This window comes from Silurus aristotelis (assembly GCF_946808225.1).
Source record: "Silurus aristotelis genome assembly, chromosome: 17".
Taxonomy (NCBI): domain Eukaryota; kingdom Metazoa; phylum Chordata; class Actinopteri; order Siluriformes; family Siluridae; genus Silurus; species Silurus aristotelis.
This window is the reverse complement of record NC_139590.1, coordinates 21,273,279-21,299,316: the sequence shown is the minus strand read 5'-3', so window position 1 is coordinate 21,299,316 and position 26,038 is coordinate 21,273,279. Positions and strand designations below refer to the sequence as shown.

The 26,038-nt window shown below is 40.6% G+C and overlaps 1 protein-coding gene across 1 annotated transcript in view; it reads left to right on the top strand.

Annotated features, from left to right (window-relative positions):
• The first annotated feature begins 2,571 nt into the window (after positions 1 to 2,571).
• Positions 2,572 to 26,038, top strand: part of slc16a2 (solute carrier family 16 member 2) — a 29,716-nt gene continuing 6,249 nt past the window's right edge. The window contains exons 1-6 of the mRNA XM_083566056.1: positions 2,572 to 2,683; positions 4,880 to 5,229; positions 17,780 to 17,924; positions 18,194 to 18,680; positions 21,090 to 21,233; positions 21,361 to 21,589. Of these exons, the coding sequence (XP_083422182.1) occupies positions 4,896 to 5,229; positions 17,780 to 17,924; positions 18,194 to 18,680; positions 21,090 to 21,233; positions 21,361 to 21,589 (1,339 nt within the window). The 5' untranslated portion in view covers positions 2,572 to 2,683; positions 4,880 to 4,895. The remainder of the gene's footprint in view (positions 2,684 to 4,879; positions 5,230 to 17,779; positions 17,925 to 18,193; positions 18,681 to 21,089; positions 21,234 to 21,360; positions 21,590 to 26,038) is intronic.

The window sequence follows — 26,038 nt, the reverse complement described above, 5'->3', positions numbered from 1 at the left end:
CTGAATAGGCTGTAGTGTTTTCATCACATCAAAACACATCCTCCATAGAGGTGCATTATACTGTACAGTGTACCCCACCCTCTTCATGAACACGTCTCAAAACTGGAGAGAAAACAAGTTTCATCATCATCCAGACTTGCAATTGGGTTGCTCATGTGTCTCACTTCACTTACTGATTACAGTCAGCTTTTCTTCTTGTCATGCTGTGACTCAGTGCTGCCCCATGCTGGTATTCAGCGTGAAAACCTGACCTGTGTTGGATGGTTTCCAGGCAATGTTGAGGAAGTGGGTTTTCATGCTCAAAATCAGTAAAAAAAAAAGCTACAGAAAATTCATTTATAATAATATGGATATGGATAATATGGCACAATATAGTCACTAATAACAAATTGTCAGAAGATTTTTGGGATGCCAGGACTGATGGATGATGTAAAAGAAAATTCATGGAATTGCTAGAAATAAAGTACCATAAAAATTGAGATAAAAATGTCCTTATTGTCTTCAAATTGAACTATTTTTGTTTCTGAGCGCCAGCTTTTTTTTTTTCCACAGCCCAGATCTCTGTGAGTTAATGGTGATGGCGTATGATACTTTATTATCGCAGGTCTACCTACCAGGATCTTCATCGCACATTAGACTCCTGACAGTACAAGAAGTAATAATCATAAGACAGTTGGGAAATGTATAGTCATCCAGTAGTGACTCGAGTCAAGTGTTCCTTGACTTGCTGCGGTTGGGTTTAGCGTTACCTTTCAGCTGGTCAGAAACTGTTCTGATTTTGATCTGATTGCTCAGAGATCCTTTTGTTTGTTTTTTTCTCTCTTGTGGAGTTCACATTTATTTACATTTGTCATTTGGCAGACACCCTTATTCACAACCCTTATTTTATACAACTGAGCAGTTGAGGGTTAAGGGCCTTGCTCAGGGGCCCAGCATTGCCAGCTTGGTGGTTCAGGGATTTGAACCCATGACCTTCCGATCAAAAGTCCAACATCTTATCCACCGAGTTTCCACTTCCCAGTGAACAAGTCAAAAATATGCAGCTTGTCAGTGTGAACGTCGTCTATTTTGAAGCCTTTCCACTATGAGACACCCTACAGCTTGATCTCTGACTGACACGGCAATGTCTCGGTGCAGGAAAATTCCCCATGGCAACAATTTCACAAGATTAGTAAACAGTTTCTGAAAACAGTAAGAATTCAGCATTCATTGGAATAATAATAATAATAAAAAAAATTTATTGTGATCATGAATCTCCACAAAAGATGTTCTACACCAGTGGTCCCCAAAGCCCGGGGTCAATTGTTACTGGGCCGCACAGAAAGAATACATAACGTACATTATTTCCGTTTTATTTATTATCTGATTCTGAACGGTTTTATGTTGGAAAACCGTTTATGTTGGAAAATGACCGGATGACCTTGATGCATGTCATGATGCCTCGGTCACATGTCTTACCTCCATCCTCTACCTTCTTAAAGGGGCTCCGGCCGCTAACACATAATACATTACCGCTAAATTCAAACCCTCAAGCAAGCAAAATGAACAAAAAAACACCACAGTGGATTCACGTTTATTATTATATTTAGAAAATACCAGTTTTACGCCCGTCGTATCATTTTATTTTGTTGTATTTATCCGCCACACCTTAAAGGCCGGTCCATGAAAATATTGTCCGACATTAAACTGGTCCGTGGCGCGAAAAAGGCTGGGGACCACTGTTCTAGGGGAACATCTTCCCAGAAGAGTGGAGGTTATACAGAGCAAATAGCGACTTAATACGGAATGGGATGTCCTTAATCTTTTGTTCGTATAGTTTTACAATTTTGCAGCGTATATAATATAAATTGCTTAATCATATACAGTATAGTCTTGTAGAGTCTTTTGTAAATGACAGATAAATGGATAGTGTTGTTCATGTCGGTACTTTTGAAAGTCACCAACAGCTGGAACCAAATGTCTTGTGTGTGTCAACACACTTGGCCAATAAACCTGATTCTGATTTCATGAAATCAGTTTGTTTTAGATCATCATCCAGTATGTTGGGGTATCTTATAAGACAAGTATTGAGGTAGAAGATCATGGAAGGAGGGACATAAAACACAGACATTTCCACTACTATTATTACAATTATTTTACCCCCAATTTAAATGTAATCTCAATAAATCCTGGTGCTTGGACCCCTCAACCTAACCCCCTTTTTCCTAATGTAAATTCCTCTTTGTGAATTCCAGCACTGTAATGTTTTTTTTTTCCTGGAGCACATTTTGAGATCCCCTGCTATAGGTTACCCTCCTACAGCATGGTCTACATTAGTAGGGTACAGTATGTACACTCTGCCGCATGGGTGCGTCCCAAACCACACACTACTGTCTTTTTCAGTATTCAAATAGGTTACAAGGCAAATGTCCGAGTAGGAAAAGACCATGAAGTGTTTGTATGAGTGTTTTCTATGTGTTTAAACTAGAATGAATGTATTAATAATGTCAACTAATGTTTAACAGCGCTTTTGATGTGGTGGTGCGCGGATTGAGACGCGGCCCATATGGTCTGTGGAATGAAAACACACACACACACACACACACACACACACACAAATGAGTTTCCGACTCTGGGCTGATCTCAGGTTGAATATCTGAAGAGGAAGATGATGCCTTTGGAAGGTTTCACAGTCGTTTAAAAGGTACTTTGTGGATTTATAATCCATAGAAGGAAGTTACAATGTCAGGATGTACACTGGGTCCGTGTTACTTAAAGAGTCAACTGAAAAAAAATTTAAAATCCTGGTTTGGGGAAGAGGAATAAAAAAAAACTACGCCGATGAAACCCCCGCTTTTAATTACGCGTTTACTTTCGTTATCGCTCTTATCGAAAACGCCGACCGCGTGCACGCGCTGCGCGCTCCCGTCCAGCCGCCCATATTGTTGCGTCATACTGCGTCCAGGGGTGCGTCTCAAATCGACACTAAAAAATAACTTAGGTTTATAAAGTACATTTCCAAGTTCAAGATATATTCTTTTGTATTTTGTATTATTATGTGCAAGAATCAGTGGTGATGATTATATTCTAAAACTGAATCATTACACTGAAATTAGAAGTTTTCTTGTGCACACTTTTGACTAGCATTTTTACGCATTTAAACATCAAGTTACCATAGTTTATGTACGTTTTTACTATCTATATGAATGAAATGTACAAATATAAAACGAATGTTTACTGATAAACCATTTCATTTCATAGTCGTGATTAGAGCCGCACGAATAAATCATTTACACACCCAAAAATGTGCAATTGGATAAACTGCAACACGGGATCGTTTCTTCGAACGCTATCGATATTTTTCTATACGTTTTTCAGTCTTCCAGTCTTTTTTCCGTCACCATTTCCAGGATTCCCAATCCCAGCCTGTAGAGCACTAATTAATTATCTGAGTTTTTCCTCGTTACGAAACACTTCAACACGTAACGATTTCGAAGCGAGAAATTCAACATTTGAAAAAAAACTGTCGCAATTTGTTTGTAAAACAATAAATGAAGGGAAACAAACTAGCAAGTATTAATCTAAACCGCGAGTATCCGTGTATATATACACATAGCTCCATCTGGATGAAGAAGTCAGTCATTTATAAATGTTGGATAAAAATCATGAACGTTTTATGTTTGGTCCAAACCCTGAAAAGGCAAAAGTCCACATATTCTTCACTTTAGTAGAAGTGCAGATGTTTAAGTTTTAAAAGAGTCTGGTAAAAGTATTGATTAGACTTTTTCACCCCAGTTATAGTAAAGAACTTTGGGCTCTGACGTGCATTTAAGTAAAAAGTAGTCTTTACTACTTCCTGTTTTAGTGTCATGCTGGTTACTGGACCCTCACATCATATTAATATATTAATACAAAAGACTTTCACATTTTCACAAACAAAACAACAAAAATGTATTCAAAAATATCCCCAAAAAATCACAAATATAATATAATATAATAAAAGAAAAAAAGTATGTGTAAATATATAAATTATATATATTTAAATTTCAAAAATTATGTAATAAATATATATAAATATTTGAAAAAAAATATAATTAAATGATATTTTATTTTTAAAAAAAATCATAGAATATCAACTATTTAAAACAAGTAATAATCATACATATTACATCATTTTTAAAATAATCATACATATTTCATAATTTTGTATATTTAATAATATTTAAATTTTTTAAGTATATTTTCTAAGTGAGAATAAAAATATATAAATGAAAAACGCTGAAGTGATTGAATATATAGAAGTGCTGTACTGAGAGTAGTGTACACTTCTGCAGGGGGCGTGTCGGTTTGAGACACAATCCACTGGGTGAACCGGGAGACCGGTGCGGGGGGCGTGTCCGCTGTTTGCCGCGCGATCCCGTTTCTTCAGATTTTTTTTTTAGGACGGTAAGAGAAAGGCGGGGGGCACGAACACACACACACACACACACACACACACACAGAAAGCTTGTTGAATAGAGACGGTTTTCTTTAGAGTTTATAACGGAGCCTGTGTACTGTGCAGGTCGACCAGAGCTCGCGCTGAGTTAGAAAGCACGTGCCACCACCTGCGTCCTGGGGATCGTTTTTTTTTCTTTAAAGCGCGAGAGCTTCTGTTGCTCTTTTTCTTTTTAAAGGACTTTTAACACCGGGATCATCGGTGTCATCAGGGATGACAAGGAGTTCTGTGGAGCTGCTCGAGAGAGTTTTTGTGTTCTTGTGATCGTTTTAGAGGAAAGCAACTGATTCATCAACGTGGTTTAGTGTTTGTTTGTTTATTGTTGTGCGTTACGTTGCGCTCCTGGCCGCACGCGCAGCTCGTTTCTCCGGTTCCTGCACTAAAGACTTTCTTTTGAAAAAGGGGGACTTCGGTGTGGATGCAGGCGGCGCGCGCGCACGCGTGCAGGATGCATCCAGAAAGCAGCGGCGCGAACGGCGACGGGACGCGCGAGCCCGAGCACGCGGAGGATGAGAAAAAGAAGAAAGAGGAGGAGGAGGAAGAAGAAGAGCAGGTGCGTGGAGGAGAGAACGATGTCGCGAGCGCGGGGCAGTTTGTGCCGCCGGAGGGCGGTTACGGCTGGCTCGTGGCGCTCGCCGCCACCTGGTGCAACGGCTCGATCTTCGGCATCCAGAACTCGTTCGGCATCCTGCACGTCATGCTCGCGCAGGAGCACGTGGACCCCAACGACAACGCGTCCCAGTTCAGAGTAGGTGAGTAAGCGCGCGCGCGTTTGGTTTTCGGTGATCCAGGGCGTGCACGCGAGCTCCGACAGGTAAGTGCGTGCGTGCGCGCGCGCGCGCCACCGTGCTCGGATTCGATAACTCCGCCTTCCCTGGTCGCTGCAAATGTTCCCTCTCCCGTCCGTCTTGTGGACCTGTGGGGTATCTGTTGTAGGGGCATCTGAATGTTCTCAAGGAAGTCCTGTAAGCCACCTCTTAGTTGTACTAGCAGTTACACTTCATGAACCCCAAGCAGATAATTGATACACACTACAGATGATGCTCTCATGAGGACAACAGTTCCTCAGTCACAAGCAAAGGAACCTTCAGTTTCACAGCAGTTTGTACCATAGATCTACAAAACAGATGTGCATAATAAGACCTGTTTACTAAAAGTAAGAATTGTTGATGCAAAATGTGGACTAATTTCTAAAAAAAAATTTGCATTTACATTTCTGAAAAAAACGTTCGAGAAGCAAGATCTTAACCTATAATGTGGTTGGAGATCAGGGAGGAGACTTGGTGGTTTAATGTAGCCAATACATTCTCCTCATGAGAAGGAGGAAACCAGAGAACCCTGAGGAAATCCACACACACACACACTCAGAGATTATACACGTTTTTTAAACACAGTATTTCAGTACACGTGGTACCACCAGAGGAACACCAGGTATATGATGGCCAGGATGTGAACGGTCTGCAGCGAGCACCAGATGGACTCTGAGTGTAGTTTAATCTTGTTTGGTCTGTGCCTATCTATTTTAATCTCTCTGTTTACGTCTGGTTGTTCGAAAAGCCTTTAAAGCGCCTCTGTCTGCACATCGTGTTGTGTCTGATGTGCGTGATGTGTTTACCCACCTGTGTACTGTGAAGGGGGGGGGGGGGGGGGGAGCAGGAGATACCAGACCTCTAACCTTTTCTTTAGTAGTTATGTTTATAAATGGATAATAAGATGTTAAAGGGGTCCAAGCACTGCTTCACCATAACTGAGGGGCGGTCTGTATACAGAATCGGACCCCTACCTTTTTTGCAATCTTGTTTTACAAGATTTTTCCACAGACTGGGTTTGGGGGGTCCCTGGTCCAGGGGTGGGAAATATCATTCATTACGTTGAAGGAAATGTAAGTAAATAAATGAATAATAATTTGGATTTTGATTTTGTGGCCAGTGATTCAAGGTGTAAAACGTTTCTGATAGCTGCAGAGCCAAAACTCCAGGGAGAAGATTTCCTTCCAGTTTCATTTACATTTACGGCATTTAGCAGACGCCTTTGTCCAGAGCGACATACAAAAGTCTCTAGCAATGAATAAATCTACACTGGTACGCCAGATTACAAACTTAATCTAAATATTACTCCTGAATTCTACAAAGCAAACTTGAAAAGTGCTCATTTAAGTGTTTCAGGAAGAGGAAGGTCTTCAACCGTCGCTTGAAGAACTCCGCTGTATGGACATCTAGGGAAAGTTCATTCCACCATCATTCATCTACCTTAGTGGTGTTGAGACTGCCTCAGGATGGAGGCCTGTGCTGTCCCGGGTATTAAAATGTTTAATGGGTTAGAGTGTTAGGAGGGGTTAGGGTTGTAGGGGGGAGTATTTGTGGTACACTTGGCAACTATTTGATTTTGGCGGTCTCAAAGCCCTCACGTTATTTTTACATTTGTATGAGATTTAATAACGTAGCCATGATTTGAGGGGACAAAAGAAAAAACAGTTGACATTAAAAAACCCTGGACTCTTTAAACAGAAGTTCAGCCTGAATTAAAAGGAATGAGACTGGGATTCAGTGTCCTCAGTGTTCAGAGTCAGTAAAGTCACCAGATCTGAACATGGCCCCTAGTGCACAGTTCCAGTCTGAGCCAGTGATCGAACTGCCAAGAGGAAAAAAAGAACGCCGGTCGTGTCGTATAGTGCGGTTTGTGTATTTTAATCGATCTTTCCCCTAGGCTCAACACCTTTTTCTAAAAAACACACAATTCTCACTTTCTTTGTGGTCAATTTTCTTTATAAACTTGTAGACAAAATGGCTGCCATGTTGAAACATGAATGAGTTCTTCGACTACAGAAGCATTAAAAAGCCCCCACCCCTTTTTTTCTTGTTCTCTTTTACCTGTTTTTTAAATTCAGCTTCCCTCTTTCTCTTCATCTCCCTTTAATCTATTACTTTGAACCTTTTTCTTTTTTTTCTTTTCTTTTTACTTTTATTCTCCTCATTGTCTGACACTTCTATCTCTCATTTTTGTGTCAACCACCCGCCACCCCCTCTTTCAAACTCCTTCAACTTTTAATTCAATTCTTTTAACGCTGGCCTCAACTCCCATGATTTACTCTGCACTTCCATCACGGTATCTCTTTCTCTCACATTCTTGATCTGCCGCTTCTCTCCTGTCCTCCCAGAACTCTTTGACCCGAGATCCTCTGAAGCGCGGCGGTTTAATCTCAGCAGGGGCTTAAAGTGGAAACTCCCGTTTGCATAAATACGGCCCGGTCCTGCTTTAATCCTGAAACACATTAAACATTTCCGTGTCCTGTTTGAAGAGCATCATATAGAAAGTAGGTTAAATTTTTTTTTTCTTTCTCTTCAATCAAGTATACACAGGCGAACCAAAAAAACAAAACCAAAAAAACCTCATGAAAGTTTGCTGTTGGGAAAAAAATATGGTACAAATCTTTTTTTATTCGAAACCATGTTTCTGCGCTGAAAAATGTGTGCTTGTTTTAAAAATGTGGTAAACATGTCCAAAGTTCAGTTCTGTATTGAGTTGAGGTTAAGCTCAGTATTGTGCAAGAAGGAGAGAAAAAAACAACATTCTCACTCTGGTTTGTGCAGCGGCCAAGTGTATAGGGCGCCCTTACTTTTGCTTTCAGGATAATTACACCCCACTTTTCTATCTTCGCATTCTGCGGTTGCATCTGTTACAGCACTTATGAAAATAGACCAACAAAGTACCATACGCAGGTACTTGTATGGTTAATGGCAGCTTCTTTTGTGAGTAACTGTTGAAGTCTTCAGTAGAAATATAACATTTATTAAAGGAGTTTTTACTGTTATCCCTTTGTAACCTTTGTACCCTTGTGGTAGCAAATCGTTGTGTCCTTTTAATGTGAAGCAGAATGAATCGTTGTTTTTACTGTAGCTGTTGTAACACAAGTAATAGGAACTAGGTAATAGGATAGTTTTTCCGGGACACACCATTATTCATAATTCTCAATTTAATTGAAAATAACTGAAATAAAATAAATAAATAAAAAATCTTTTTTTTTAAAGTTATTAGCTCGCAAACAAAACCAATATTGCTGTTGGCCCTCCTTGTGCAAACACCGAGGCATGGACACTACAAGATCTCTGAATGTGCCTTGTGGTATCTGGTGGACTTCAGAAGCAAAGTTGCAAAGTGAATCCTCTCCAGCTTCCAGTATATTGTACAGATCAGACTGAGATTTGGACAAGTTTTAGGTCAAGACCATGTACTCTTTAAACCATTCCTGAACAATGTTAGTGGTATGAAAGGGTGCACTGCAACGCTGAAAGAGTTCACTGCCATCACTGTGTGCCGTCTGTACCTGGTCTGCAGCGATTTATAGATGGTGGCATGTGCCAAATTAACACACTGCAAAACAAATAACAAACAAAACATTTTTAAATAGAAGAAATAAATGTTTGATTTAAAAAGATACAGACTAAATACAAGTCAAATGATCTGCCAGTAATTACACTTGGGAAGATTTCTTGAAATCAGAAAACATCAACAGTTTGCTTTTTCTTACTTTGTGTGCAAAGACCTTAAAACCAGAGCAACTCTTCTTTTTTCGGCTTCTCTCATTAGGGGTCGCCACAGTGGATCATCCTTCTCCATACCCCCCTGTCCTTTACATCTGCCTCTTTCACACCAACTACCTAAGTGTCTTTCTTTACCATAAATCTTCACCTTAGCCTTCCTCTTTTCCTCCTTCCTGGTGGCTCCATCCTCAGCATTCTCCTACCGATATACCCCATGTCCCTCCTCTGCACATGTCCAAACCATTTCAATCTCGCCTCCTTTACCTTGTCTCCAAAACGTCCTACATGCGCTGTCCCTCTAATAAATTAATTTCTAATCCTGTCCATCGTCGACACATCTTTCAGAGGTGAAAACACTATTGAATGTGTTTTTGCCTCTAATAGTTGTCCAAAATGAGAAACTGAAAACCAACTCTAGGACAACTTAGTAAAAAGCTTAGTACTTTGTATAAAGAACAAAGTTCCCAAAAATAATAAACATACTGGATAATGTGTGGAAAGTGTGTGGTGACTTAATACTGCAGACTTATAATTTGTTATGAGGTTGTAAATAATTGTGTTGGTGTCGACTTAAAACAAGCATTTGGAATTAATAAAACAAAGTGCGATTATTGAACAATTTTACTGGGCAATCTTAAAACCAGTTATTACAGCTTAAATAAAGTCTTAAAACATACAAGGCCTCGAATGTCTCGAATTTGTAATTTCAACTCATTTTGCAGGTCGATTAACTTACTTTAACTTGCTTTACTAAGTAAAACTAGATCTTAATAATAATAAAATAAATCACATTAATCTTACACAATCTGCTCTTGCATAGTATTTTATTGTTAAAATACGATGAATAAGATTTTTACAGCTAGAAATAAGATTGTAAGTCTTGGCTAGTTGAGTACTAGATGACTACCGGGGAAACACAGTCTTGTTTCTAGTAGTGGGAGATAGACATGAGACAAGTTGGCCAAAGGTAACAAACCTTTCCTTAAAAAGCCTCGGCCACCCGGTACTCTTTTGCCAGTTTATGGTTTTCTCTCCTCAAACCTTTGCTGGTTGCCTGCCCATTTTCTCCCGCATTTAACATACAGTATAAGAACTATAGCTATAACTATAGAATGTCCCAGATTTTTATGATTAAAATAATCTGGATTGCTTCATCTGTATAATAACAGTATACAGTATAGAAACGAGTTCATTTGCCTTTATAAGTAAGGAGGCTGTATTCCTTTTTTCCTTGTTTAAATTTTACTCGTAACCCTGAGCCGTGTTATCATCTGTTAAAAGCCCAAAGTGCACCAAATTCATATTTAATGGTCTTGAAGTCCATTACTTTTTTGCTTCTTGCTGTAGTTTGGCTCCTGCCAGCGAACTCTCGCTAAACTCGCGATGAACTTTCCATCTGCTTCGTATCCACATTAATTATGTTTAGGTCAACTCTCTACGGAATGTAGATGTATAAGACGATGGCCTCTGCGCATTTTATATATGTTTGGAAAAGCGCACTCGTTAGCTCGCTCCGATACGCTGCGCCATTCTGGGTTTGTTTAAACATCTGGATTCAATATACTACGCTTTTACGTTTGATTTGTGGAGGTGGTCCGGGGGTTTTAATATAAACTTCAGGCCTGAAGTTCTACTTGTCATTTCAGAAACATCAAACGGCAGGAATTGAATGATGTTTTACATATTAAAAGGTAAAAAAAACCACATAATTAATGCATTACTAAAATAGCTGTTTATTGTCTACTTTGTGAAGCAGTTGTCCCTTGCTAGTTGTTGCTATGGCAGCAGTGAAGTGCAGATGTGTGAGGAGAAAGAAATTTTGTATAATATTTTTATACAGGTGTTTTATTTTGTTTTTGTTTTTATTGCATTTTTCTACTTCACTTGCCCAATAAGGTGAATGAACAGAACATTAAGCAATAAACCTTCAAAGAAAATGTAGCTATAAATAGATAAAATATAATTTACACAATAAATAGTTTCGGGTGTAAAGTAGTTTAGGGTGTGTGCAGTGCCGTTAGCCCCTGCGCTAGTCTCGCACCTTTCTGCTACAATGGCGGCTTGTGTTTGAGAGGAAACCAGACAAATGTGATGAAAGGTGAGCGTTTAGGAAATGACAATCAATGCATTTGAGGGCTATAATATAACATGAGCTGAACTCAAGCGTGAGCAGTTTCCCATGCTCCACTTTTGTTTTAAATGCTCAGATCTAAAGAGCTTAATGATGGCAAAGCCGTAGGAGTCTATACACACATGAGGTTTGTTTCAAGCTATGTTTCAGATTAGCCTAATGACATCTATTGACAAAACTGAGATAAATTGTGTATGTTGTGTACGGCTCTGTTTCTACTCAGTATCACACCCCAAAATTTCCGAAATGTTATCTTCTACTAATTTGCACTCACTGCGTACGGGTGTTTTTACTTGGTGTGTTAAAACTATTACAGAAAGTATTTTACTGACTAGAGCCAGAAAATGCAATAAAAAAGGTACTAAACTGTATCCTATGTCTAGCCAGAAGATTGAAAAAAATTTGCTACTCAAAACAAAACAGGTATGTGAGGAATGTGTCAAATGTTAGCAATCAATAATGATCCAGAAAAGCGGTCCCCTAGTTACTGTATTATTTATTTAGTGTTTTGGTCCATTATCCAAATAATCCAATTTTTTTTATGCCACCCTTTCAGACTGGAACACATTATACTGAAGTATGGTTTGTTTTGGTTTGTTGCAGCTGCTGTGGGGACACATTTATAAGATTTAATGTCAATGTTAAATAAGCAAATAAATGATTATTCCAAAATATACATACATTTTAGATATACACTATATTTCCAAATGTATTGGGTCATGAATACGGTATGTGGTTTTTGAGCATCACATTCCACATTTAGTCCCAATTTGCTCTTATAATTCCCTCCACTCTTCTGGGAAGATGTTCCACTAGATTTTGGAGTGTGCTTATGGATATTTGTGTTCAGCCACAAGGGTGTTATGAAAGGCAGGTACTGATGTAGGTGAGGAGACCTGGCGTGCAGTCAGCATTCACATTCATCCCAAAGGTGTTCGGTAGGGATGAGATCAGAGCTCTATAGCAGGACACTCAAGATCTTCCACTCCAAAGCATGTACACCAGATCTTCAAGGAGCTCATTTTGTGCACAGGGGCATTGCCATGGTGGAACATGTTTGGGTTTCCAAGTTAAAGACGTTCTATACAATTGAGTGCCTTCAGTTTTGGGGTATCAGTTTGGAGAAGAACCACATATAGAATGAAATGTCAGGTGACCCAAAACTTTTGAAAAAAAAATATATATGAGACCAAAAAGGGTCTAAAAAATGTACACTCTAATGTAATTATTCAATGTTTAGCATTTTATCTAATCAATTTTATTTGTGCCAATTTAACTGATTGATCAATTTAATCAGTATAATATTAATAATATATTTTCATGGACTAGCCATTAGCACACATTTCAAAATATTTGCACAACCGTCTTTTCTGTTTTTATTATTGATTTGTGAAATAAATCAAAGAAACAGACCCTGTTTCAAAATCAGAGTGTTCAGCATGGCATGCTACCCTTTTCCAAGGACACAAGCAAATATATATTTCCTTTGGTGGTATAAGCGCAAAGTTTTCCCACTGTATTTATTTAGTTTTCCGTACAATGACATTACAATTACAAAAATCTTTCATTCAAATTGGCTTAAAAAAAAGAATATATGTGTGTAGAGTCTTTGTAAGCATCAGAGTCTAGGGGCATTATAAGAACCATCGCCTTCCGCAGGTGATCCTTAGGGATAACAGTTTAAGTCTGCTAAACAATGACAATTAAAAGTTAGAGGGGGAGAGCTGAATCGCTTCAGGAGATCCGCAAGAAACAATGGAGCTAAACACCCTTAGGAGCTTAAGGGTGCATTTACATTTATTAGTTTTCAGTCTGAAGCACAGGCAGTTGAAAAAAAACATGTATGAATCATATTCATTATTCAGAAAAACGAGAACAGAAGGAAAAAAAAACAAGTTCTGTATGTACAAATTGTACAAATAACTCAAGTGCACTGGGACACCGGGGTCACAATGAATCATAAATTACTACATTATTATTTTAGATTGTGTTTCACATTTTTGTGAAACACATTTTTTCAACAGGTCATTAACTGGCAAATTTGCAGCCACGGGTCTTCCATTACTTCCGTTATAGGTGTTGAAGATATCGTGTGCTACACAAAAATCTCCTGGAAATTTTATACATTCAGCATGGAGGATTTTTTTTGCATGTTTTTACAGTAAAATTGGGGCCTTTTTCGAAGAAATGAATTCAGATCCAAGTGTGAATTTATTTATTTAGTAGAGAGACAAGATTTCCCAAAGATTTGGAAGCAAATCTGATATGGTCAGTCAGGAAACCTTAACAAGGATTGACACATTAATAGCAAAAATTGTAGCTAAAAGGAGCAAAAAAAAAAAACGATGGAATGAATCAGTGATTATTTCCCAGAGGTGAACCTGCAGGTTACAGTACAGGAGAAAGTCCTAAACCGTCTTTCTGTTTTATTTAGTTTTTATATTCTTGGCTTCCAAACTGCTTAGAACAAAGGGTGTGTTGTCAGGGGGGTGGGTGTGTGCGATCCCTGACAGGAATTTTGTCTTTGTGGGTCACCGTACTGCTTTAATCTCTATAGTCTTTACAATGGAGGCCAAAGTAAACGAATAAATTTTGTGTGTATGTACACTAGTGTATTATAGTTATACACTAGTGTACACACAAATCCCTTTTTTCAGGCTTTCCTTAGCTAAGAAGGCAACATGTGTTACCTATTTTCCACTGGATACAAAAAAAAACATCTAGATCTTACTGTATGTATGCTCACACATACTCATATGTAAATTACTATGCTCATACACTCTCTCATAGACACACTTATCATATACGTCTAGACTTATACACACTCACATCCATACAGTAAACAGTTCCATCTTTAATAGTTGGGTTCAAATGAAACTATTCAACGTTTTTTAGCGAAGGATTAAAGAGAGAACATGGTCCCAAAAGTGAACTCATTTCATCTCACAAGTTTGTAAGTCTCTTGGCATGAAAGATTTTTTTTTTCTCTCTCTGCAAAAAGCAAAAAACATCCTGTCAGAAATCCGGTATTGTGTACATGTGCATGGTTAATGCACAGTTGATGGTGGCAGAGACGTTTTCTAGCCTTTTTGGCACCATAGACAAGATTCCTATTAACCCCCCTTCCCATATGCCCCACCATCCCTCTATGATGCCCCACCCCCACACCATACAAATCATTCGCAACCTTCCATAAACAAATGTTAAACATGTTGAATAATTATTGCAAAATCTAATTAAATAAACATAAACTGTATATTGAACTTGAGCAGAAAAACAGGTAATTAATTTAAAAGGAGGAGGGCGACGGCGCCCCCCATTCACCCCCTCGATCACCCGCCAGCTGGTTGCGCTCGAGGCGACCACCTAGTTTTCCTATGAGTAAAAACTGTCTTCTTAAATAACTTCAAAATAATACTTTCATGTTTTATTTTTAGATACGTTTTTAACATTTTATATTAAAGAAACATCTGTTATAAATAATAATCGAACAATTCAAATTAATCAGTACGAATAAATCGAAATAGTAATAAAATCATTCTTTTTTTCAATGTTTTATTCAGTTTTGATTTCATTTCATGCACGATTTCTGGATTAATGGAAATGAAATCAATATTCAATTAATAATAATTCATATTTATTTGATATCTTTGTATTCGAATGAAAGAATTATTATTGCAACGATCGAGGAACAGAAGCCGTTTGTTTGTGTCGCCCCAGCGGCCATGTGTCAGGTCGAAGTCTGTCAGAGTGCATCAGTCAGTTTTAGTGGGTCATTCACTCGCTCCCTTCCTCCAGCTCCCTTCCTCCAGCTCTTCTCTCTCTCTCTCTCTCTCTCTCTCTCTCTCTCTCTCTCTCTCTCTCTCTCTCTCTCTGCTGTTGTTTTTTGAGGGATCTTGTCCTGATTCTCTCTAATGAGACCACTGTGTGTTCAAGCCCTCGAGCTGGTAACGTGGAAAGAGCAGGAGCGAAGAGGCGGAGAAAAAAACCGCAGAAAGCACGAGGGAGTGAAAAGTGGTGGAGTAAGTCATAGTGAACGACGAAAGAGTGACGGGAAGGGGGGGGGGGGTGGTTCTAAAAGAATCAGAGCTCTTTTGGCCTTTCTGAATTATTGAAAAATGTGAAAGTACCATATGTATTGTAATTGTGTGTGGTAGTTGTAGGGATGTAATCATGCACTGAATCAGCCTTGACCCATCACCTTGTATTATAATGATAGTGTGTGAGAAAGAGGTGAAGCTCGAAACCCTGTCATGCGCTGTAATTTTCCAGTCCAGGTCACTGAGAACCTTGTTTGTTACAGTAGATGATTATCCTGGGTGCGAATAGTTCTGCACAGCCATGGTAGCATTGAACCTACAGTAGTTATAGAGCCTATTTAAATTGTCTGAGCTCTTCATATAATAGGGGGCCCAGCACTTTCAGTACATGGGGAGGTTCATCTGGAAAATGCAACAAGGTTGACAGCAAAGTTCTTCCTACGAATTTGTCCCATTATCCATGAAATTTGGATCACAGCATCAACCCTAAACACAAAGACAAAAAAACATGTGGCTTCTGGGACTTTTCCTTTGACTAAAGAGTGATGACAGAAAGTGCTTGGGCCCTTTATTTCTTTAACATACACTTAATGGACAAAACTTAGTGGACACCCAAGCATAAGCATAGCTGTTATGATAACCTCCACTCTTTAGAGAAGATGTTCCACTAGATTTTGTGGAGATTCAGGTAAAGTAAGGTACTACTTAAGGTGAGGGGAAGAGGCCTGGAGTACAGTCAACGTTCACATTCATCCAGATCTTCCACTCTAACCCATGTAAAGCATATCTTCATGAAGCTGAGGTAGAGGTCAGCATATCGACAAAAAACATGCGGCAGCTTCCGGTCCGCTGTCCTTAAAAGAGCGGCCTCCAGAGGCGAAACACTGACACCATGTGCTGTTTTGTTTTTACACCTGAGACTGCGTGCTGCACGGAGAGCGCTATATAATATATATTAATGGAGCGACTTATTGGTCCGCATATGTGGCTTTATTTTCCACCTCTTCCGTTTCATACTCGTGACGCCTCTACTTATACTGATCTCGAGCTACTGATCGAGCCTTTTTCCCCATGCTCCATCTCTCCCGACTATATCTCAACTTCTCCCCTGGCCACTGGAGACGATTCTGGTCCATCCTATTCCTCAGGACCTGACACTATTGTTCTTTTACCATGAACTTTCCCCTTTTTCTTCAACTGCCGTTTTTTTTCTTCCCCTTTTCCCCTATGCGGATATATATATATCCGCATAGCCAAGGTGTTTAACCGACTTTTCGACTTTTATTGCTGTTGTAATTATTCTACATAATATATTATTAGCGAACTAGCTGAATTTCTCAACACACGATCCAACCAAGAAATCGGTCGACCTCAAAAATCTAGTATAAAACTGTAGTCATGTGACAGATCGACCTATCACGAGCCGCACGTCTTCCGAACCTGACACAGAACCTACAACATTACCATGAACCTTTTTCCATGTTAATTGGAGGAAAGAAACTAATCTGCATTCCTCGCATCAGGTTTCCCTTTTTTTTCACAATTGTTCTAAATTCCCATAAGAACCAGACATTTCCTAAACTGCAAAGCTAACAAACAAAGAGGAACTAAAAAAAAAGTGTGGGTGGGTGTTTGTGCATGTGCGTTTGCATGCTAGTGCTTGCAAACACCTATGAAATAATGGAAAACATCTGCCAGGTTGTAAGTACTGTGTTTAATTTTGACATTTGGCCTTCACCTGCTCCCTATATGTGTAAGCCCCTGTTTGTTTAAGCGTGCGTTTTTGTCTGCTAAGGGAACACACAAGTAAAAGACCCCCCACCCCCCAAAAACACACACACACACACACACACACACACACACACACACACACACACACACACACACAAGAACAAATTCACTCCTGTGCATACACAAATCAGACATATGCTAAGTGATACACATAAAAAATGAAAAAGAAATTTCAGTGTATGTCAAACACACACACACACACACACACACACACACACACAGAGAGAAATAAAAGTATGCAGCAGACACACAGGTGCCCATACCTGTTTGGCCGGATACTTACAGTACAGACATATATATATATATATATATATATATATATATATATATATATATGTGTGTGTGTGTGTGTGTGTGTGTGTGTGTGTGTGTGTGTGTGTGTGTGTGTGTGTGCATGTATGTATTCACACTGCAAACTGGGACACACACATACGTCTTCAATGTTTAACCAGTGTACGCAGACACCAAACACAGTGTACAGACATTAAAGCACCTTTGAACATCTGAACCCTCAATCCACTTGCCTAATTTGTGTGTTTTTTTGTGGTTTGTTTAATGGATGCTAATCTGGCTTTTAGCAAAGAAAAAGAAAAAAACACTTCACACCCCGGACTAGTACTGGGCTAGTTTGTGGGCGGGGCCTATAATTGCAGGTTTGACGTTGACGATTTTTTTTTGTATGTACAATCCGTGCTGCTCATATTTTTGAAACCATATAGAGTATTAATTATATTTCCTGCCTGATCACAAGACAAATCTCTGATTGTATTTCCTTTTTTCACTCCTCTTATCTCTGTAGCATGGGTCGGTGCGTTGGCAACGGGGATGATCTTCTTCTGCTCCCCCGTCGTCAGCATGTTCACCGACCACTTCGGCTGCAGGAAGACGGCAGTGGGCGGAGCCTTAGTCGCCTTCCTCGGACTCCTCACCAGCTCGTTTGCCACGTAAGCGCTCATCATCATACTATAAATGTGAATCAGAGGGAGATCATTTTAACCGTCTTTGTGACCGCCATCGTTGTCCCCCACTGTTTGTAAACCATCGCATGGTTCTTGTCATCAGGAAAGTGATCATAAAAACGGACCTCTTTCACTTTCTAGTTAGGTCAAAATGGTCAAACCAGCCACATACTCACATACAGCCTCATAATCTTTTTCTCCAAGAATTCAGAACTATGGTCTAATTCTTTCTCTTGTCTCTCTTTGTGCCGCAGGACGCTGGGACTTCGTTATTTCACTTACGGCATCCTGTTCGGCTGCGGCTCGTCCTTCGCCTTCCAGCCGTCGCTGGTCATTTTAGGCCACTATTTCCGCCGGCGGCTCGGTCTGGCGAACGGCGTGGTGACGGCCACAAGCAGCCTCTTCACCGTAGTGCTGTCTGTGCTACTCAAGAAGGTGGTAGCTCCTCTAGGCCTTTCCAGAACCTTCCAGATTCTCAGCTTGTTCATGCTGGTTCAGTCGCTGCTGGCACTCTCCTTCCGGCCCCTGATTCCGCCAGCGGGGGCGATGGCGAGGGCAGAGATGGGCTCTCTGGGGCTTGTGGAAGAGCAGGGATCTGCAGCAGGAACTCGGTGGAGGAGGGCCGTGATGAAAGTGAGGAAGTATTTCAACGTCGAGGTGTTCAGGGTGGCCACCTATCGAGTATGGGCGTTTGGAGTGGCCACGGCTGTTCTGGGATACATGGTGCCCTACATTCACCTGGTGAGAGGATTATATTGGATCCCAGGGTTTCAGTCTGTGTATTGGGTGTGTGTGTGTGTGGATCTTGCCAATGATCACAAGATAAGCAATAATTGAGACGATAAGGAATTTCCGGATTGCGTGAGTAATTACCCCCCTTTCCAGAAACTTCTACTGGAATTAGACACGGTCACAAGTCTGTACCAAGACATCGAGATACATCAGAAATGAGCTTATTTTGTCCGTACTCAGGTTTATGGTCATAAGGTCAGATTGGAACTTTTGAGTTGGTCCTCAAGGCGTAAGATTGTACCATAGTCAGCGTGTTTTCTTTAATAAATTAGCAGTAATTGGTACTAGCTATAATTAACACTCAAATTTGATTTCATTCAATTTCTTTTTATTTGTAGAGCACTTTTAACAAAGATCATTATTTCTAAGTAGATTTACAGAGGTAAAGCGGTTATAATGTTGTATAAAAGAATGTACAAATTTAGGGCCTATACGTTTGTTCCTTATAACTTTAAGTTAAGCTCTAATGAGTGAGCCAGTGATGACTGTGGGAAGGAGAAACTCCCTGAGATGGCATGAGGAAGAAACCCTGAGAGGAACCAGACTCAAAAGGGACCCCATCCTCATTTGGGTGATATCAAGACTGTGATTACTTTCTTTCGGCTTCTCCCGTTAGGGGTCGCCACAGCGGATCCTCCGCATGCTAGATTTGGCACATGTTTTTACGCTGGATGCCCTGAGTACCGGCACTGAAAGTGGCTGGGGTTGGTTCCCTGACCGGGGATCGAAACCGGGCCGCATCCTAACCACTAGACCACCAGGGAACCTCGATATCAAGAGGGTGATTATAAATTATAAAACAATACAAAACAGAGTGAGAACTAACATGAGTAAGATTATGAGTAATGTCCTTTCTACAGTCATATACAGTCATTTGACATTATGGAACCAGGAGCTACTGAGCAACTCATTAAATAAAACTCATTAAATAAACCTGAGACCATCATAGATCCAACACCAGCTTCTCCATAGCAGAGCTTTTTAAACACCCTTAAAGAGGTCCAGTGTCCAAACTCTACATGAAGTGGGATCCAATTGGCACTGGTACTTCTCTAGATGGTTCGGGATCTACTTCTTTGAAGGTCTGTAATCTTCATGAGGTGGGACACGACTGGAGCTGGTGCAACCTTGGGATGGGTAGAGAAAGAGAAGCATTGGAGAGGAATTAGCGTTATAACATATTAACATATTAACAAGCACAAGTTGATAATGCGTTTGATCAGATGGAGCACAAGGTTTTGACTGGTGAGGTGTATGTGTTGGAGCTGCTAAAATGATACGTCTTCAATCAGGTAGTCCCCGACTGACAATGGTGTGTGTGTGTGTGTGTGTGTGTGTGTGTGTGTGTGTGTGTGTGTGGTAATCTCCGTCATGTAAACAGGACACCGCAATGTAAACAAACTTCCATTAGGATTCTGTACGCTTAGCACTACACAATGTGCACAACCCACTGATTCCATTTGTATGAATGGAGTGTAAATGGAGACATGGTCTGCTATTGTGCTGGGAGACTGGTGAAGTGATGGCAGGATTGGGACAGTGTGTGTATCTGTGTGTGTGTGTGTGTGTGTGTGTGTGTGTGTGTGTGTGTGTGTGTGTGTGTGTGTGTGTTTGGGTGGGTGGGTGGTTGGGGTTCTATTGTAAAATTTAGTAGTGGGTGTCTGAATATGTATAAACATTTGTGATGTGTTCATAGTGTTTTGGGTGTGTGTGTGTGGTAAATGTTGCACATGTGTGTATGCATACCAGGTTTGGTGTCAGGGTTTCCTTAAATAATAACTACGCATGTTTGTGTGTGTGTGTGACTGAAGGTGTGTTCACATTCCGGATGTGTGTGGGTGTGTATGTGTTCCAGATGTTTTTGTATGTTGTTTATGTATGTTTGGGGGTGTAAGCTTATTTCGACTTTGTGTGTGTGTGTGTGTGTGTGTGTGTGTGTGTGTGTGTGTGTGTGTGTGTGTGTTACGGATGTTGATCTGGTTGTGTTTAGGCTGTATGGATGAAGTCATAAAGGTGAGAAGCCCCTCCCCTTTCCCACCCGCCGTCATGTTTTTGAATGCTTTGGATCAAAATGTAAACACGTCCCCCGGCTTTTGTTTTACATGTGTATGTCTGAAAGCGAGAGTGTGTGTGTGTGTGTGTGTGTGTGTGTGTGTGTGTGTGTGTGTGTGTGTGTGTGTGTGTGTGTGTGTGTCACCCACACTGCAGTAACCCTGCTTTTCAATGCCTTTATACATTCAAGCAGCTGTTATAAACAGAACATGATCACTTATATGCACTGATGGGCAAAAGTTTGTGCACCCTGGCCACTTTATGTGTGTTAAGGCAACATATGAAATTAAACGATGTGTGTGACAGATCAACTTTGTGCGGGAGGAGTTCAAGGAGACCCAGAGGGAGTGGGTGCTGCTGGTGTGTATCGGCGCTTCCTCGGGAGTAGGACGTCTGGTTTTTGGCAAAGTGGGAGACCTTATTCATGGAGTCATGAAAATATACTTGCAGGTATTGTGTGGCAGTTGTGTATTGTTTCTTATTTCATTGCTACAACATGTGCCTATGGTGCATAGGCTGCATTTTTGGATAAGAAGACACCGAGTTGCCCTAATGTACCTCTTTTTTGTGTGTCTAGGTAGCCTCGTTCATGACTCTGGGCCTGATGTCGATGATGATCCCGCAGTGCCGTGTGTTCGAGGGCCTGATCGTGGTGTGCTTGTTCATGGGATTGTGCGACGGCTGCTTCATCACCATAATGGCTCCTATCGCTTTCGAGTTGGTAGGGCCCATGCGAGCCTCACAAGCCATCGGGTATCTGCTGGGCCTCATGGCTGTTCCGATGACAGCAGGTCCACCGATTGCAGGTGAGAACTGACAATTCATTAATCATTAGGACATCAATCATTAGAATTCCTAATTTGTTTTAGGTTAATTATTGAATTTTTTTTTTTTACAAAAGACGAAGATTTTCACATGGACTGTGCTCATGGGGGTTTGGCTATTCGTCGCACACGAGGTTGGACACTGAATGCAAATGCACATTTGTTGTTTCAGTGCATTTATCAGGGTTTCAGTGGAGTTGATTTCAGGTCTCTATGCAAGCCACTCAAGTTCTTCTAGTCGACCTGTGGTAACTGTATTTGTACTGTATGGACCTCTGTTTGCCCCCCCCCCCCCCCCCCCCAATTCCAGTGCAAGGAAATTTAAATGCAACATTGTGGCTTTGGGAGCACCTCCATATTGTTTTTATGGTCGTGTATTCTCATATTTTTGCGAAATATAACTCTTGAAAACATAGACTATATTGTGACACCTGTCATTTCCTGCCATACTTTTGCGGTTCTGTTACCACAAAGCTGGAGGCACACATTGTACATGACGTCTCTGGATGCAGTATAATGAAATGATGCATTAACTTGAACTCGGAAACCGAAACCTGTTCCAGCACGGAAATGCCTCTGTGCACAAAATGAGCTCCTTGAAGATCTGGTATACATGCTTTGGATAGAAAGATCTTGAGTGGCCTGCAATAGAGCTCTGATCTCTTCCCTGCTTAACACCTTTGGGATGAATTTGAACCCTGACTGCACCCCAGGCCTCCTCACCTACATGCCCACATTAGTACCTGACTTTATGAACAAAAATGTCTATAAGCACTTTCCAAAACCTAGTGGAACATCTTCCCAGGAGAGTGGAGGGAATTATAAGAGCAAATTGGGACTTAATCTACACCTGGAAGGTAACTGACACATTGTGACATTAGGGTTGTGTGTTGTTCCCCATCACCACCGTTGTTATAATGAACGATGACTGCTCATGGGTGTCCTGCAGTGACCAGTGGATATATGCATAACCAAATATTTCCATTCAGCAGATGGATTCATGCAATGCATAGCAATATTCAAGTGTAGGAAACATTGTCCTAGTAAAACCCTGACTCAGTATAGAGGATAAAGCCACAGGACTTAATGGCCAAGCAATACGGTGTTTTAAAAGAGGCATACAGATATCTGCTACAAGCAGCCCCTTGTACATTTAGTCCACTGCCTGTTCTGCTGCATACTCCGATCAGACCACCGGCCTCATATTGTGTTGGTACCCTTTTTGCCAAAACGGTCCTGACCAATTGAGCATTAACTTCTTCCGCAATTTGAGCTACAGGAGCTCATCTGTTTTATCGGAAAGCACAGGCCGGCCTTCGCTCTCCAAATGCATCGATGAACCCTGGTTCATCACTGTTTCTTCCTTGGAGCACTTTTGATAGCTACTGATCACTGCAGACCAGGAACATCCCATAAGATCTGCAGTTTTGGAGACGCTCTGACCCAGTCGTCTAAACGATACAATTTGGCCCTTGTTCCAACTCGCTCAAATCCTTACGCTCACCCCTTCTTCCTGCTTCTAACACATCAAATTTGAGGACAAATTTCATAACATTCTATGGTCATAATGTTGTACCTGGTCGGTGTATACAGTGGTTGTACTAATATTCATTCATTCATTCATTTTCTCCCGCTTATCCGTAATTCGGGTCGCGGGGGCAGCAGTCTAAGCAGGCCCCCGCCTTCGACTGCTGCCCAATCCTCACAGCACCGTCCCTCACGGTCCCTCCTGCAGGTGGTGAGCCCACGGGAAGGTTGTACTAATATGATGCGGGGTTTTTTTCTATGTGGGGAGAATTAGTTCCATTGGAGGAGCTATTATTTGTGTAAAAGTTTCTTTGTCCACTTGTGTCCCAGTTCATTTACCTTAAAGCCTCTGCCTCAAAGCAACAGATTGGACTGCCTGCATATCTTCCAGTGTTGATATCAGTGCTGGGATTGAACAACTCCCAACATTACCGTATTACCGTCTATAAGCCGCTACTTTTTTCCCACGCTATGAACGCCGCGGCTTAAAACAACAAAGCGTCAAATTTATGGATTTTTCCTGGGTTTTTCCCGGTTTCATAAACTTCAAGCCAAAAAACTGAGCTCCATAACATTAGACCAATGAAATTGCCGAACGGGTTCAGGTGAACCAATGAAATTCTTTATATTAAATCAGATGCGCTCCCACTGAATCGGGCCGCACCACATCATAAATATGGATGATGTTCCCCTGACGTTTGACCTGCCGTTCACTCGGACTGTCTACAGGAAATGAGAATCATTCGTCACGCTGAAAACAACCGGGCATGAAAACACACTTCACCTGTGTTCTGAGCTGCACGCCATCGGGAGAAAAGCTTCACCGATGGTGATTTTTAAACGCACGACGATGCCAAAAGAAAAACTCCCAAGAGAAATTGTTGTGAAAGGAAGGAGCCACAACATATTTCACTGTCTTTCGTTAAAACCTGTGTAAAGTTCAAAATCTTTGTAAAATTCTGTGGGTGCGGCTTATATATGGGTGCACTTAATAGTCCAGAAATTACGGTACATGCCTGTTGAAAGTTTAAAATACCCCTGAGAAACCGACCATTTCAGCCTGGATTGCACAACAAACAAGCGGGTCATTCAGATCGGGGATGCTTTGGGGTACAGTTCCATCCCTCATGTACGCGTAAAAGCCCTCGATTTTTACAATTCACTCGAGGACAAACATGACATAGATACTTTACATTTCAAGAGAAATTCTGTAAGCAGGCAAGTATGGAGGGATTTCCACTAATGTATGTGTGCGGTAAGACTGAATTCTTCCTGGACATGTTTATCCAACTTGATTTGTGATGATCGGGAAGAATGCTCTCATTCTCTCTATGTAAGAGTATTAGCCATTAGGAGGGTAGACTCAAGGAGTTTAACTTAACACGCACACACACACACACACACACATAGACAGAGTGTCTTCAGCAGACAGGATATAGTGGATTTATATTTGAGGCTACGATCCAGGCACAGCATGGTGGTGGTGTCCTCGGATACCCTCTGGTTGCCAAGCTCATACCCACACATACACAAAGCAGGTGTGGAAACTACACACTTTTGGCTCTGGAACATTACCCATTACATTCGCTCCATTTGGACCATTAGGAGAATCTATGGAGTGTTAAAGACTCTTCTGGAAATTCTGTGTGGATTTTCTGTAACTAGTTGGCTTTCTGTTTTAGTTTTCAGGTAGACAGATATGTAGGTGTCTATGAGAGAGATGGCATTTACTTGGGTGAAATAACAGATCGAGAAAAGAGATGTAGGAAGATTGGTGGATAGGTTGAAATGGAAAGATGTTTGGCAGATGCGATGGCCAGACAGGTAGAAGCTATTAACGAATTGATGGAGGGATAAATGGATGTGTGGTGAGTTATAAGGCTGGATGTCTGTGAATGCCTTTGTTATCGATAGTGGAGGGATGGATGAATGAATGGATGGATGGATGGATGGATGGACATATTCTCAGATAGACTAGACAGTGTAAACACAGGATACATGTTCTTCTTTGATACATGTTTTCCTTTCATCCTTCTTTCTTTTTTTCTTTCTTTCTTTCTTTTTTTTTCTTTCATCATTATCTCTTTCTTTTATATTTCTTAGCTTCTTTGTTTGTTTGTTTGTTTTTCTTTTTTTTCTTTTATCTTTCTTCGTTTGTTATTTTTTGCTTCTTTCCTTCAGATTTTTTCCTTTCTTCTTCCTTTCATCCTTATCCCTTCCTTTCATCCTTCTTTGTTTGGTTGCGTGTGTTTTTTTGTTTCTATCTTTCTTTGTAATTTTTTTGCTTCTTTCCTTCAGATTTTTTTCTTTCTTCTTTCTTTTATCCTAATCTCTTTCTTTCTATTTATCTTTTCTTTCTTTCTTGATTAATTGCTTCTCAGGGAACAGACTAGGCAGTGTAAAGCAGGATACATGTATAGATATATGAAAAGTCTGATGGACGCATAAATACATGGAAAGACCGGCAGATGGATGGAATTGTAGATGGATGGTTGGATGGACCGATGGATAGATAGATAACAGTTTAAGCAATTGAAATAAAGATGACATTCAAGCTCAGTCAATAGATTGAATGGATAGACAGATGGGCAGTTAGACAGGCAGGCAGATAGATGGAAAGATAAATAGACAGATGAACAGATGGATGAATCAAAGTGTCACCATTCTGGGAAAAGATTGTTTTCGTTTAGTTTGGCCCCCACTTTGTTGTGGTTAATCAATACTTGGCAACCAAGTTGAACCTCCTGCTAGCAGCTCAGCTCACCATTCCATGTTGATGCTCCACCCCCTGCTGAGAGCTGCTGCTTCTCTCGTTCTGAAAGTTCTGACGCAAGCAGCTTTACTTGGTCTGAAAAATAATTAGCATTGTTCCTCTCAACTCCACTGTCTGTTCACTGCTGTCCC